We start from the raw sequence: 15438 nt of genomic DNA, 5'->3' as shown, positions 1-15438 counted from the left end.
CTTCTTTTTTTTTTTCTTTTTTTTTTTTTTTCCACTTTCAGGCCAAGGATTTTACTTACTGATTTGCTATTAGTAAAAAAGTCATTCTGAGTTCCAGCCAAAAATGTTAATTGTGTTTCACACTCCTTGAAATCCCCCTGGTAGTACTTGAGAGCAGCTTCCATAAGGGTATGAGAAAAAAAAAAAAAAAAAAAAGAGAACCTTCAGGATAAAACCTAATAGCAATCAGAAAGCTGAATGCCAGCTGAGCCTAAAGATCTTTTGGTTATTAATGAAGAGTTTCTAGTTTGGAGCATTAAGCAATTTGTTAGCTCGCAGACCCACTCACAAGTGATTTAATTTATCTCTCTGGCACACATCCAGTTCAAGGGGGCAGTGGTATATGCTCCACAATGAGCAGACAGTCTCCATATGGAACATTATTACTTATAAAGATGATTTTTGTATCATTTAGATCACTAACGATGGCTTCCAGTACAGTAATTCCAGAGTGCTGACCCTGTACGACGCGGTCTGCCAGGTCTGCCAATTCCATCCGACCGGACTTTGTAAATTAAAGGTAATTTAAAGATCATAAAGGTTTAATACGGATCGTTCATCTCTTCCTTAGCCCTCCCCCTCCCTCTGATGTGCCATGTGTAATAATTGCTCTGGAAGGGGAAAACCCATTTCACAGATCAGCTGCACAGCCCAACACTTTGCTTTTCTCTTTCACAACCTCACATCTACGATATTTTATTTCTTTTTCATATTTACGTGGGGTATGAACACCTGATAGAGCATGGATGCTTTATGATGGACCTTAATCACACAAACACCTCAGGAAAGCCCATGGCTGGCAGCATTTATCCTTTGCAGCTGTTAGTGGGAGTAAATAAGAGAGAGGAGCCTGCCCTGAGAGGCTTAACTTCTCTTCTGAAGTGTCTCTGCTATTTTCCCTCTCCCAGCCTGTTTGGTGAGGGTATATCATTTCTATTCCCATTTTCTGCCTTAGCAAGAGGCACAAAAAGATGCATGTTATACAGTTTTTGTCATGTGAGAACACCCTTGAGAGAACATAAACCATTCTTGCTTGCATTAAACACTGCTAAGTACAAACATATAGTATTTTGACAGTTTCAAAACCGTACCAAAAGTCTAGAGCTACATTTTAAACAGCTAACATGTTAGAAACTGCCTGCAGAGCACTATAACTCTCTGTTTTCCTGGGGAATCATTGGTGCAACATCCCTTAAAAAGGTCTTCCCTTCTTTTTTTTCCAGAGATTTGCATTAAGCAAATTATCTGGTTTGCAGTGGGGCTTCAAAAATATTTTGGAGGGTATTAGGTGGGATATTTGAATGTGATGATCCTGCTTTCCTGCCCTGAGGCAAGTATGAATTAATAGGAGGCCACCAGTCTGCTTTTTTATAAAATGAAGATTAATCAGGTACATCTTAACTCGTTTGATTCACTGTTCTCATTAATGCTAATGAGAAAATACAGTTTTAAAACCTGCACTGATTGCAAGCACATACCAGTTACCAAAATTTAAAAAGAAAAATTCACCTTTTTTCCAAGTAAGTGAGTGAAGAAGTTACTTTATAGGCCTATGTGGTAGTCTGGCCCTGACTGGATATCTCAAAGTCTCTCCATCACTGCCCTCAGAGAGATAAGGGCAGGGAAACCCAACACAGCCCAACTGAGGGCAAAACCATTTTAGTTTCAGATTAAAATAATTGTGACAGAATCATTTCACTTAAAACTAAGGTGAGGGATTTTTGTCAAAGGCTTTCCTTATTCTTATGTTTTTGAAACTCAGAAATGTATATGGTCTCTCAATATGGTGTTCTCTAGGGATTATAGCAATTTCCATTCTAGGATGCTTCAAGGGAATATTTGAACCAGGCTTTCAATTGCATCAGACCACAGTCTAATTACTCCTTCTACATTACTCTGCAACACCTAAATTGCTTTCAGAAAAGGTGTTTCAATTAGGGGACATTTTATATCAGCCCATTTCACATTCTGTGTTCTTTTATGGAGCCCTTTCTGTACCACACTGTACCACATCAGAAAAAAAAATAAAAGCATCTTTCTTTTTTTTTTTTTTTCATCAGAGCATCAAGCCCTTGAAAACAACAATGTAATAAAATCTAATTAACATCCAGGTTTTAAAGCTGGAGGTCTGTCATGTTCTATCATGTCGTGGCCATTATGAGAATGCTTTTTGTTTCTCTACCTTACCCATTACCCTAAAGTGGTATTATTTAAAATATTGACTAATGCAATTTGCAAAAGAAGATTGGGACACCAGTAAAGCAGAAGACAGAAAACACAGGGTCAGTAGCAATATCAGTCTCAGAAAACCAAAGTAAAGAAAATTAAAAATGTGTTTGGTAGTTCAATCCATCCCACTGTACCACTGTGGCAAGGACATCCTCCTTGTTCCCAGAAGTATTCCATGTTTTTCTGGGAATCTGCATGGTCAGATAAAGTCCCACCTGCCTGTGTAGCTCAACACTGGCTACAAGGCCTAACTCCTCTTCCCATGGGACAGATGGTTAACTCCAGCTGTTAATTATGTCCCTGTGCTCCCTTCTTACACAACCCAAGTGCCTTCAGCCCAGGTGGGACCCACACACTCCCAGCTGGGAGAGGAGCAGGTCAGCCCAAAGGCTGCTGTGCCCACAGAGCATCACCTCACAAATGAGAGGGATGAATATTTTGGGGTGTTCTGCTCCACTCGTGGATGTGCTCAGCTCTTCTTGACAGCTCCTTCATGAAGCCTAAATTCTAATGCACTTCTTTATTCTGCTTTTATAATACTGCTCTTGCAAATGTTCATGAAGAGTGGGATTCAGTATTTTGAATGAAGCTTTTGTCAAGTCTCGGTTTTGTGAGTCTCGTGGAGCTCACTTTCATGGATTCCTGATGCTCATATTGACAGTCACAGCTGGGAATGGTGACCACATACACCACATGAGTGTGACAATGGGAAAATAGTCACATTCTGTTGCATCCATCATCCATCTATGACAAAGCAACACCCCATTGCCTAAGCTAAAACAATCAAAGCTAAAAGGATACCAAGGTGGAACTGGAAAACTTCCACAGTTTCCTCACTGTAAGCAGAAAGCACCAACATTTAAATTGCTGCTGTTTCAGGGGACAAGTGAATTTCTGCTTATATCCAGAAATTATTAATTGCTAATTTCTTATGTTTCTTATTCCTTTTTCTTTTTTTTTTTTTCATTTCCTTCACCTCCCACCAATTTTTATTCCTATTTTTTTTCTTTTTTTTGCAGGAAAATACATGCAATATAGATGGACTTTGCTATGGTGAAGGAGAGTCAAGCCCTACAAGCCCCTGCCTTCTCTGTGAACCTGACATTTCTAAGTTCACCTGGTCTGTTAATGAAAGTAAGACAGGGGTTTATTTTCTAGAATTTAGAAGCACTTACCTGGGAATTTATGACTCACTTTATTAAATATATCCTTCCTCCACTTAGCTAACATGAATCTATCCTGGGCAGTGCACATGGACTGTTTGCAGTGGGAATAATTGGGTACATCAGAAATGCAGACTCCACTGCATGCACTGTACATCTTGTTCTGCCTGAAACCTGATAAATCTCAGATTAATAATGAAAAAAATGCCTGAAAATTTAAATTTGATATGCCAGTGCCCCATGCAGTGCCCAAGTCTGTCAGCTAAAGGTGATGAACCCTAAATACACCCTGTCAGCATTGTGCAGATACAAATCTTGAAAGAGGCAATTTGGGGAAAATACTGTTTTTAAAACACTAGCGTATATTTTTGGTGTCTGGAAGAATTGCTTCCCTTCACTGAGCCAAATCCTCTGAAACAAGTTCATAACAGAGCTTGGCTTGGCAGGGAGTCCAAGTGATAGGGACCAGCCACTCATTACCTGCCCTGCCACAGAACCCAAAGGCTCATTCTGCAGCCCCTCAAGGCAGGGGTCATAGAGAAGGCTGCCTTTTGAAGCATCTCCTGAAGGATGAAGACTAAATCACAGTTTTTTCATGGCTACATGCCCAGTGTAAACAACAACCTTTGCTCACCCCACACTCTACAGACAAGCTGTGTTTCCAGCAGTATTATCCTCACAGCCCATCTCCTCCCTTATCTGAGCACATTTTCATCCAGTCAATACGAAGATTATATCGCTGCTTTTATGAAAATCCATGTGGTGCTTCTAGGAGTTTCTCTGCATTTTAGGCTTTGTAAACACAAACACATTACAGAAAGGTATGTGAGTCACAGAACCAGTCTGCTTGGTTTGTTTGTGGTTTTATAACATCCCCAAAGCTGGCCAACTAAAAATCCCTTTGAATATCACTTGGATGAGTAGTTACAATGCCTAAGGGTGAGTCAGATCTGAAAGAGAGCCTGTACGTTTGAAAACTGTGTGTTTTCCCCCAGAAAAATATTTAAGCCCAATGAGGGATATTATCTGTGATTCACAGAACTTGCCCCCTTTCTGTCACAGAATCACAGAATGACAGAAAGTTTTGAAGGGTTTGAAATGGACCTCAAAGACCATCTTGTCCCACCCCTGCCATGGGCAGGGGCACCTTCCACTAGACCAGGTTGCTCAGAGCCACATCCAGCCTGGCCTTCCATTGTGTTACCCAGAGCAGCAGCATCCCTAGGGATGAGTTGATCCTGAGTGTTACACAGACAGACTCATTACTAATACCAAGACAGATTGATTTTAAAATTCAGGAAATGGTTTAAAAAGTAACAACTGCATTTATTGAAATGCATTGTGAAATTTATAAAGCAAGAAGTGGTTTGGGAACTCTGAAACATATCATAGTTCACTTTTAAATGATGTCAAAATTTAAAAATATTTAGAAGAAAGGGTTTGTCATACCTGTTTTCAAAAGTGTGAAAACTTTTTTAAAAGTTCTGCAGTAATAGGGAGAGTGTATATATATTTACTGTATGGCAAGCAGATCTCTGAAGGATTAGAAGCACTCCTCCACAGACTCCTTTCAGAACATCTGGTTTTATGTTATTTTGTGCCTACCACTTCCACTTACCATCCATTCAGTTAACACCTTTGTGTTTATCCATAAATGCATAGCCTGCATCAATATTTCATTGATTACTTTGGGCACAACTTTTATGGGCTCCATGGCTTTAGTGTTTGGGAAATAAAAGGTAAATGAATAGATGGAAGCTTTCAACAGTTATGCCAGGACAATCTGCTGGACAAGCATTTTAGAAAGCTCTCATAGCACAGCAGCAATAAAGGAGACACATATTTAAATAATTGCATCATCTAAGCCGTGCTATGGAAAGCAAAGTTGGATAAAAATTATATGCACCACAAAAAAACCCCTAATGATGATTTCCCATGAGCATAATGCAAGGAGTCCTTATGAGAACACGTATATAGTTCATAATGTTGGAGCACGGCTCGAAATTGATCCTTGGTATTAGAAATGTGCTTTAAGTTAAACATAACTGTGGTCAAATTACATTGTGAGAAGATTCCTTTAAATATCAATACCTGTCAATTTGCACTACTGGCTAAAAAGGAAAGATGCCTTGAGACTGAGGAGGCTGAAGACATGGAGATGAAATTCCTGGCCCTGAAAAGAGCTGCTGTCACCTCAGGGTACTCATCTGATCTTACTTCTCCTTGGTTTCTAATTATAAAATGTAATAATTTTCTCTGCCTTGTCCTCTTTACCTATGTACATTGAAAGTATCTTCAGGTAGCATTTATCTTCTGCTGATGAATAGCCTTGTAAAATTAGGGGTTTTTATCTTCATTAAGGAAATACTGAGTGTAAACAGCAGCCCTAGAAATAACAGTGCCAAAGGTGACATGATACACACCACTGTCACTGGGGATGGACAGTCTCAGCATCACTGATGTATCTCTGCTGGCACTGAAAAGACCTTTGTTCCTGATAAATGTCCAACTGAATTCACTGAAACTGCTCTTTTAATTACTCCTCATGGGTAAAGGCAGGAGAGCCTACTCAATGGAGGAGTTACAATTTGTTTTTCCTTCTGAGTTGCCCACCCAATTCATTTGGCATTCAGCATTTTGAGATTTATTTTACTTATGTTTAAATGGATGCCCGGTAGGTAGATTATATATGTAAGTATAAGAAATATAGCTAATTACACTTCTAGGAAGAATCAGGACTAGGGGAAGGTTATAGAAATCATATATTATTTACTCCTATATATCAGATAGCACATCAAAATTAACCAAAGTGCAGGATGGGACAAAAATTCAGCATAGGGCACAAAAAAAGGGGGAGGAAAAAGGTGTTCTTTTGGTAAAGCTATTTGCTGCCTCTACACTCAAATCCTGTTCTTCATCAGCCTCTAGGTATGGTCTGTATGTTTCCTTTGAGAGCATTCCTTCAAAGACCCACTCTGAGAATTTTTATATGGGAGAAACCAGAGTTTATGTAATCATGGTTTCATTTTTGCTGTTTAGACAACCTGCCTCCTGTGTTCCAGGCCCCCTCCAGCCAGCTGCTGACATTTATTGGTGAGAATTTTGTTTACCAGCTAATAGCAATGGATCCAGAAGGGTCAGCTGTGCTATTCATCTTGGAGGCTGGGCCACGGGATGCCAGGCTCTCTCCTGCTGGCCTTCTCCTCTGGAAAGTTGATTCAGAAGAAACACAGACGTTTGAATTCACTGTGTCAGATGAGTGCAATGCACAGAGCAGATACTCTATTGAGGTAAGGGCAAGAATACTTTAAAGGAAAAACAAAACAAACCTGTTTGTCATGTCAAGGCAATTGTGCAATTGTGCAATTGTCATCATAGCTAATAATTTGTTACTGCCTTGAAAAACAAGGCTTCAGCTATTTCCTCATAAGTGTATAATATCCAGCACAGAAATAATGATCAACTAATGGAATAAATATCTCTGAGAACATAGAAACTATATATACAGGGAAGAAGAGAGAGTGCTATTGATTGCTGTTTGAAAGAACATTCTTGCAGAGCCTTTTAATGGTTCATTAATCTGCTTTAAAATTCACATTCTGCATCTGGATTGCACAAAAAAAGCATATAACATAAAAGACCAGGCTTTAGCTATAAAAGGGAGATTATAACTCATTCTCAATGATATTTTTAGAGGATGTCTTGCTCTTATGTCATTACTCCACAATCTAAGTTTCTTGGCAGAGCTTGTGCATGGCTTTGTCTTTATTGTATAGGCTAACATTAATCCTCTGATCGGATGAGCTAATAAAGCAGGATGCAGACTCTTGACATAAGAACAGTTTTGTGAAGAAAAGATTTTTATTCCTAGAGATTCCTATTTTTACTCATTCAAACCACAGAATACCAATCTGCTGAACCCACACAGCAGAGAGGAAACTGGAGCCTAGATATGGCTTTAATGGAAATATTTCAAACTAGACCCGTGTTATCTGGGGGAGATAATGCAGAGCTTTGAATCTGTAGAAATGCAGCTCTTGTACATACGTAAAATACAACCATGGATCTCCCTTCCCTGAAGAGAGAGACCAGATAAGGAATGCCACAGTCATGTTCCTGCCTGGGAGCCATTTGTAATGTGAAAGAGAAAGGTGGGAAGGCAGGCAAAGAGAAAAGATTTTTCCTTTCTTCTTTGAAGAATAAGGAACAAATTCTGCCTTCAGATACGATGTGAAATCTGCTGTTATAGCAAATAAGGTTGGGTTTTTTTCCTTATAAGAAGTCAGAATGTGCCCCTAAATGATGAAAAAAGAAATCCCTTTGAAGTCAGGCTCTCAGTCAAATAAATAAGTACAGTGAGCATAAGACCATCTATCTAGACAAAGGAAATTGGTTAGAAATAAGTTTCCATAATACTGGATAACATGTTTGTAGTGCAAATCTCTGCTTTCCTAAAGGGTAACAACACACCTCCCAGCCATGATTACTCACAGAAATCTTATCACAATTCCCTTTGCCTTCCCCAGGTTGGAGTGAAGCCCTGCAGCTGCCTCAGTGGTGGCACATGTGTCACCAATATCAAATACCCTCCAGGCCTTGGTGAATACCTGTGCCTGTGTCCAAATGGATTTGATGGAGAATTCTGCCAGGAAGACATCAGGGACTGCAAATCAAACCCCTGTGGCAGTGGAACCTGCGTGGACAGCGTGGAGAGCTACTCTTGCAAATGCCCCCCTGGTTTGGGAGGTAACACCTCTCTGTTTGCATCTCTGGTTTAACCACAAATGTATTGAGCTACAGGATTTTTTAAGCACAACATCTGCCAAATGGACTGCCAACATAATCCTGCCCTTCTGCTGCCATGGCTTAGCTTTGGACATGGAGAGATGATCTCTCTATCTAATGATAAGGAAAAATGACTTAAAGCTCTGTTGTCCTGAAATGATTGCTCAAGGAGGGTGTGAACCTTCCAGATCTCTGTTGCTCCCTGCTCATTTTCCATGGATTTGTCCATCCATGAGATGATCTAGGAGATGACTGAGTGAAAGAGAGAAAAGGCAAAGATGCAGGGCCCTTTTGCACTCGACAGAATTTCACTTAATTAAGCTGAGGAAATAACTAGGATTAAATGAGGTTTCCCAGGTCTAGGAAGAAGTAGATATGGAAAACATGAAAAAATAAATTGTCCTTTAGTCCTGCTTGAAGCTTCATTAAATTTAAGCATTAGAAAGTCACAAGCCCAGTGAGTTGTCAGATATGATGATGGAACAAAATCTAACCCTTGAAACTCTTCAAGGCTGGTGCCCTGGTTTCAAAATTCTATCCAAGCCAAAACCAGAAGAGCTGGCCAAAATGGGATTTTAAGAAATTAAGGGAAGAAGATGATCACTTAACCCCCTGCTCTGCTCACACTCTCAAGACCCATAAGGTTGGCTGCTGCACGTGTTAGAGATTTGAAAAACAAAATAGAAGTAACATCAAATGCACATCATTATTACTGCTTATTGTGCATATATACAGAAAACCCCTAATTTTTAAACAAAAGCAGTGAACAGATTTTACTCAGTGGGCAAGGTACCCTTCCTGCCTGTCAGCAGCTTGTGAAACCTTTATTGCTTTGGTCATGTGGGACTGCAAGCCCAGATTTCATTTCTATAAAATTCCAGCAGAAATGAAAAATAAAAATCTTTCAGAAGTCCATAAAAAGGGCCTAAAAGATCTGTGACACCTAATCTGTGTTGACTCTGGTAATGCTACCTAATGGCCAAAGCCTGCTGCTGTCCAAAGGCTCTACACCACCAGAGACCCCACTGAGACAAGAACACACAAGCCTAAGCATGGAGAATAAAGTCCTTACACAGAACTTTGATCAAAATATAAAAATCCCTAAGCCAACCAAACATAAGTAGAATGTCTTTAATCCACTGGAAAGAACATTGCTATGAGCACAGGAGAAATTGGGAACTTTTTATGGTGAAATCTGTGGAGATACACAATGAGAAATATTTGATTGCCTGTAAGGAGTTGGATTAAATGAATGAAAATCAATATAATTCCATGAGTTAATAACTTCAGTGGACCTGCTGACTAGAGAGACAAAGGGCATACAGCACCTTGATGGCCAGAGAAAAAAAGGTTTTCCTGCACCTTTAGTTCTTGCAAGATAAATTACAGTGCAAGAGTTTTGCTGTTCTCCTCTGTTTTTCCAAAAATACCAAAAGAAACAAAAGAAAATAAAATAAGGTATGATTGAGTGAAAAAGGAATACATCTTAAAGTTTTAATAGAAGGTGAAAAATTATAAACAAGTGGAGCTGCAAGCCAGCTGGGAAGCAGATGATTTTACTTTAGGGCAGGTTTGGTGACAACAATAAAAGCTCATTCTTGATGCTATGTTTATGTCTCAATTCCCCAGAAAACCATCAATAATCTAATGAGAAGGCAATGCTATGCAGCTCAAGTGACAGCACCACTTCACCATCAAATCTTTACAAATGACAGCAAACAGGCAACAGAAACAAGAACTTGTGAGAGGTTCCCAAACACCCCTGCAAGGGAAGCAGCAGCTCAGGTGCTTCAGTGTGAGGGTAAAATGTAAGAATGGGAAGGAGGCAGGGAGAAAAGCCAGTAGAAAATCTGAGAGAAGGATGACTCCAGGATTGTTACTGGATCTCTGAGTGTTCAAAGCTCGTTCATTTTTCATCTGCATTGTCAACAAAATAACACAGATCCATGCTGTTTATTATTTTGGCCACAGAAAGCAAGAACAACGCCACTTGAGAAAAGAAATCCTTAAAAACTATCCCAATCACAAAATCATTATTTCTTTCCCCATATACCTGTACAAAGCTAGGGATGGAATGGGAAGCAAGATGGAACAATAATTTAATTTTATATTTCAAGAAACTGAAGAAACTCCCAGGATTTGTTAGTGGTTCCTAATCACCATAGAGACCCTAAGTGGGATTTTTCCGTTCCTTTAGAGCCAACTTAATGTGAACACAGTCAAAAAAATCTTTCTTTGCATCTGTAGGTGGTCAGCTCCTATTGAGGCATGAAAGGACTTTATTTTCTCAAACAACTTCCCATGCAGGGATGGAGAAATATAGCTGGCACATAAACAAGGTTCAGCCTTGGAACTTGATGAACTTCTATTCCTATTATTTTTATTTGCACTGTAGCAGAGCCAAGACAGTTGAGTCTCCCCTGTGCTACAGTGCACAGGAGGTCGTGTAAACAGAATAATTGACACTTCTTGATGCAGACAGCTTCCTGTCCATTTCTGCTGCTTCTTCAGCATCATTCAGCCAAGATTGCAAACATTTCTACTTGGATTCATCAGGATTGTCATTATGCCAAAATTGGTCAGACACTGTTTAAAATCAAATCTCTGTGTGAAAAGCAGTGCTTGCATAGTTTCACCTTAACATCACAAAAATCAGCCAAGTGGCTGAATTTTATCTTGTTACTTATGATTTCTGGTTTTTTTTATATTTGTTCCTTTGATTTCTGTAATTCCCTTGTCTTGAGATTTGAAAGACAGCCCTTTGCAGTGAAAATAGAGTATTTAAAGGTGAGAAGGAGAGTATGAGAGGGGCCAAGGTAGAAATGACTGTTGTTACTGAAACTGGGAACTTTGATCCAACATTGTCTATGGTGGCATGTTTAGTCTTTGTATGATACTCAGAGAAAGAAATTACTAATCTAATCAGAGGGTTACTCATTCAGTATTTTCCATGTGATGTCTAATAATTCTAATGCATCACCAGAAATCAGCATCAGAGGAAAGCAGTCTGATGCCAGGAATGTGATAATTGAATAATGAAATATAAACAGCCAAGATTTAATGAGGGAAGGAAAAAGTTAAGCCTAGCCTTGCAACACTGTGTGATGTCCAGTTTCAATAAATGAGGCAAGAAGCAAGAAAACCATAACAAATTAGCTCGAGAAGGAGCAGGAAAAGGGATGTGGCTTTCATGCTGCTGTTCTTTTTTTAACTCAAGAAGAAGCAGGCATGGGAAGGAGATGTCACTGGCTTTTTAGGCAGCTCAATCTATAGAGAGATTTCAGTTTGAGTTTTCTACCTTGAGATGCTGTTTTAACTTGAAAGGACTAGTGAAAGCTGTCTGCAATGCTGAAGCAATGAGAGATTATGTTGTAGGAGATGAATAACAATGCTGTTTTTATCATCCTGTAATTAATTCTTCTGTGAAAATTTTATTTTTTGAAGGAAAAAAAGAAGATTTCTTCATCCTTAGACCTTTTGTCACAAGAAAGCTGGATATATGACATGGATCAAACCTTCCTGTACCTGGTGCTATGTCTTGAGGCATGCCCTTGGATTCTCCAGAAGCTGTCCCAATCTCCTTGTATATTCCTACAGGGAGAAAGGGGATGCCTCAATGAAAGTGGTCTGGGCTATTTTGTGACTGCCCTCAGGGCTGTACATCCTGGGACCAGCAGTAGCCAAGTTTGCCCAAGTGCACAGAGACAGCAGAACCTGAAGCCTGGAGGAGTTTTAAACAACATTATATTTGATTACTCTTCCTCATTGTTGTTCAGATAGTGATTTTATATTTTGGGTCACCCTCCCCTAGAGATATTCATTAAATCACTCAGAGTTGTGAATTTGAATATCAGTTGAGGGATATTTAAAGGGTCTAAAATCAGCAATAGTCAAGAGAGATTGTTTTGGATTGAGATCCTGTGGCAACCTATCCACCAGTACTGTGGCTCAGTGACATTTTATGAAGTTTTCAAATGTTGATTTTAAATAGAAAAACTTGGGTTGTTCTTAAAAATCTGATAATGTTGTAAGGTTTACCCTCAACCAGACTCTATCAGGCTGGTTCACAGATACATAAGGTTCACATAGAAACAGGAAAGTGCAATAAAGGTCAGTAGATGGCTCCTCATCCCCTAAAGCCAAAATGGTGAAACTCATGGGGTTCTTCAGTACATGACAAAGATCTCACATTAAGAAGACAACAAAAACAGCAGCAAAGATGTGAAATGCAGGGGCAATATTAATTTCATTTATGTGCATTTTTATTTAACATGCACAGCTTTCCATGAGGAGTAGTCTCAAATTCAGCACTTCTGGAGCCAATAACGACAGTAATAAACAGTGTGATAAAAGCAGGATGAAGTGAGACAGTGGGGAATTTGGCTGGAACATGAGTGACATTCCCTGTAATGAGTGTGCAGCTGAGAAGTGAGCCTTTGTCTGCTTCAACATTCGAGCTGAACTATAAACAGGGAACCTTTCCTGATTATTAACTTCCCCTTTGCTTTGCCACAGGGCTTACTTGTCAGGAAGACAAGAATGAATGTGAAGAGAGTCCTTGTTTTCCTGGAGTGTCTTGTTTGAACACCTTTGGATCTTATGCATGTGGAATTTGCCCCACTGGGATGGAAGGAAATGGTAAAACTTGCAAATGTAAGTGTTTTACATGATTTATTTTAATAGATGGGAGGGAATGGGTTCAATTCTACTACTATAATCTCTAATCGAGTATTTTGGCACTCATTTCAAGTACAGACCCTTGAATGTACAAAACAGACCATTGTCATGTTATATTAATGGGGATATATGCAAATTGCTCTACTATTTTTCATTTCGGTAGAGAACGAGCACCACAGCATACAAAAAAGTACTTTACAGATAGATCATTTGCCAAGGGACACTCTGCACATTCTCCACTATTTCACTCCTAAATATACACCCAGGAGTGAGTATTTGGGGAGCACCTCCAGGGCCGATTTTTGCTTTGGGTGACAGCTGGTAGGAGAGTAAGAGAAAAGTCAATGTGCTAATCCTTTCCATCCTTTCACCACTTTCCAAGGTGTGCTCTCATTACAGGACACAACCCAGAGATGCTTGGCATGAAGTCATTCCTCAGATCCCAGCTAGAGGAAAAGGGCCATGAACAGTTTTAGATCTGCTCAATATTTGCTTTTAGAGCCACAGACTCTTTATGGGGGAGCCTACGGTGACTTTACAGTCAGAGACCTTCCCAGTGCACTTGGTGTGACTCACACACACTCTGCTTCTTTCAGCCACATAGACAAAAGCCTTCTCCAAAACTATTTATATTTTTAACCAGAAGGAGATAAATAACACCTGAAGAGATTTTCACTTGTTTGCTGGTATTTCCAAAGAAATCCAAGAATTGAAAAATACAGATATTTACTGTGCAGCCATTAACACTTCCTCATATTGACTACAGAAAGGAAAAAAAAAAATATCCCTTGTAAACAGACTGAGTAGTAGCTGCAGGACCCTGGCACAAGCAACACTGCCTTTGCCAGATTTGCCAAACATCTGTAGATAAAGTTTTCTGTGTTGTATCATTTGGCCACATTGATTATTTCAAAGTGGTTTTGCATCTGTTTCACAAATGAATATTTTAGTGGTTAATTTGATCCAGGAAGGAAGAATATTGCAAATAAATTGCTTTTGAAAAATATTACATTTCTTGCTTTGAATTTTTTTAATTACAGAAAAAGAAAAAAAATCTGTTTCTGAAATGCACATTTATTAGAAAGAATAAACCCAAGGGCTTATTTGTTCCCCTAGGATAGGATAAAAATCATTATTTTTAGCTCTGATTCAGAGACTCAACATTTCTGTTCATAACTCCCTTGCTTAAATGAGTATAATGGGAAGGAGGGAAGGTGAGCTCAAGTAGTTCTATAGCTCCTAAATTGAGCAAAAGCTCATTGCATTGTTTAATATATATAGAGTCAGAGTTTCAGGCTCTGTAAAGAGCAGAGAATATTCAAGAGACCCAAGGCAATAATTTTTTAATTTGCAGTACTATCCACGTAGACTTTGCCCCTAATTCATTACCTTAAAATTATGCAGAAAATCACATTTTTCAGAGTCTCCTCACTGCATCCACATGCATTTTAACAGGTATTTCGACACACACAAAGCTGGCAGCTGAACTGCCTGAACAAACACACTCACCAGAGTTTCAGAGAGAAGGAGAGGCTTTCAAGGAGAGGCAAAACTCAGAGCACAGCTCCCAGGGTGAGGTGTAGCATCCCCATCCAAGGAGCAGTGCTGTCAAACACTGCTTGACCTGAGGCCTTCCAGGTGCCCTGAGCCCAGTGAAAAATCACAGTGCCTATTAAGACTCCCATACAAGCAAAATTCAGAAAGCTTGCGCATAATAATTTTTTCTATACTTGGTTGAAGCTTTGCTTTATTTGCTTGTTGGCTTCCAGAGTAAACTTGTGCCAGGTTACCTATTTGTTGTTGTTGTGGCTTTTTATCATCAATCACAGCTCAGCTCTAACACTGTGTTTCTTGTCTTTGTGATATTTTCCACAGCTGTGCTTGCTGCTGACATTACAGAAGCTTTAAACAATGGCAAAGGTGAATTGAACAGGACTAAGGTTAAGCAGCCACTGCAATCCTTAGAGGCAAAGGATTCTCCTGTAATTAAGAATTTTAACATAAGTGATAGACACGGTAGGTATACAAGGATATAAAATCTTTTTCATTTGAGGCAGTTTATGTATTCAGAAATCATTAACACCTTAACAGTAAATACAAACTAGCTGTTTATAACACTAGAAAATTTGAGTTAGAAAAAAACCACTCAATACATCAGACTGTGGATTGTTGCTGAACAATTTGACATGGAAGGGAGGCATTACAACAGGAACAGTCAGAGTGGTCATGCTTAATTAGAAATCACACCACTTCTGAGGCAGGGCAAAACCACTCCAAATTGTTGTGATCGATGGAGAGCAAGATGATAAAAGTGGCAGCTTATGCCAGCTTGCCATGACCAAGTGAAGCTGGTGTTTTATTTCAATATTTAATGGGCAGCCACTGAATTGTTACTGAGTTTTAAGCATAAGTGAAGGTCAGCTCGAGGAATGAACTTATCTGGGGCAGCAGCTTTTCCCAGAGGTGCAGCACTCTCTGACATGGGTGTGCACCTGCACAGTGCTTGTGTTGGTTGTGCTCTAATGAGAGTTGCATTTTTAATTGC

The 15438-nt window shown here is 39.4% G+C and overlaps 1 protein-coding gene across 1 annotated transcript in view; it reads left to right on the top strand.

Annotated features, from left to right (window-relative positions):
* Positions 1–15438, top strand: part of LOC111931766 (von Willebrand factor D and EGF domain-containing protein-like) — a 166790-nt gene that overhangs the window by 95625 nt on the left and 55727 nt on the right. Inside the window, exons 14-19 of the mRNA XM_086896604.1 lie at positions 455–559; positions 3288–3402; positions 6471–6721; positions 7958–8177; positions 12732–12869; positions 14769–14909. Of these exons, the coding sequence (XP_086752730.1) occupies positions 455–559; positions 3288–3402; positions 6471–6721; positions 7958–8177; positions 12732–12869; positions 14769–14909 (970 nt within the window). The remainder of the gene's footprint in view (positions 1–454; positions 560–3287; positions 3403–6470; positions 6722–7957; positions 8178–12731; positions 12870–14768; positions 14910–15438) is intronic.

Source organism: Cyanistes caeruleus, chromosome 7 (assembly GCF_971803275.1).
Source record: "Cyanistes caeruleus chromosome 7, bCyaCae1.hap1.1, whole genome shotgun sequence".
Classification (NCBI taxonomy): Eukaryota; Metazoa; Chordata; class Aves; order Passeriformes; family Paridae; genus Cyanistes; species Cyanistes caeruleus.
The sequence above is the reverse complement of the archived record's forward strand: the minus strand, read 5'-3'. Positions and strand labels throughout refer to the sequence as shown.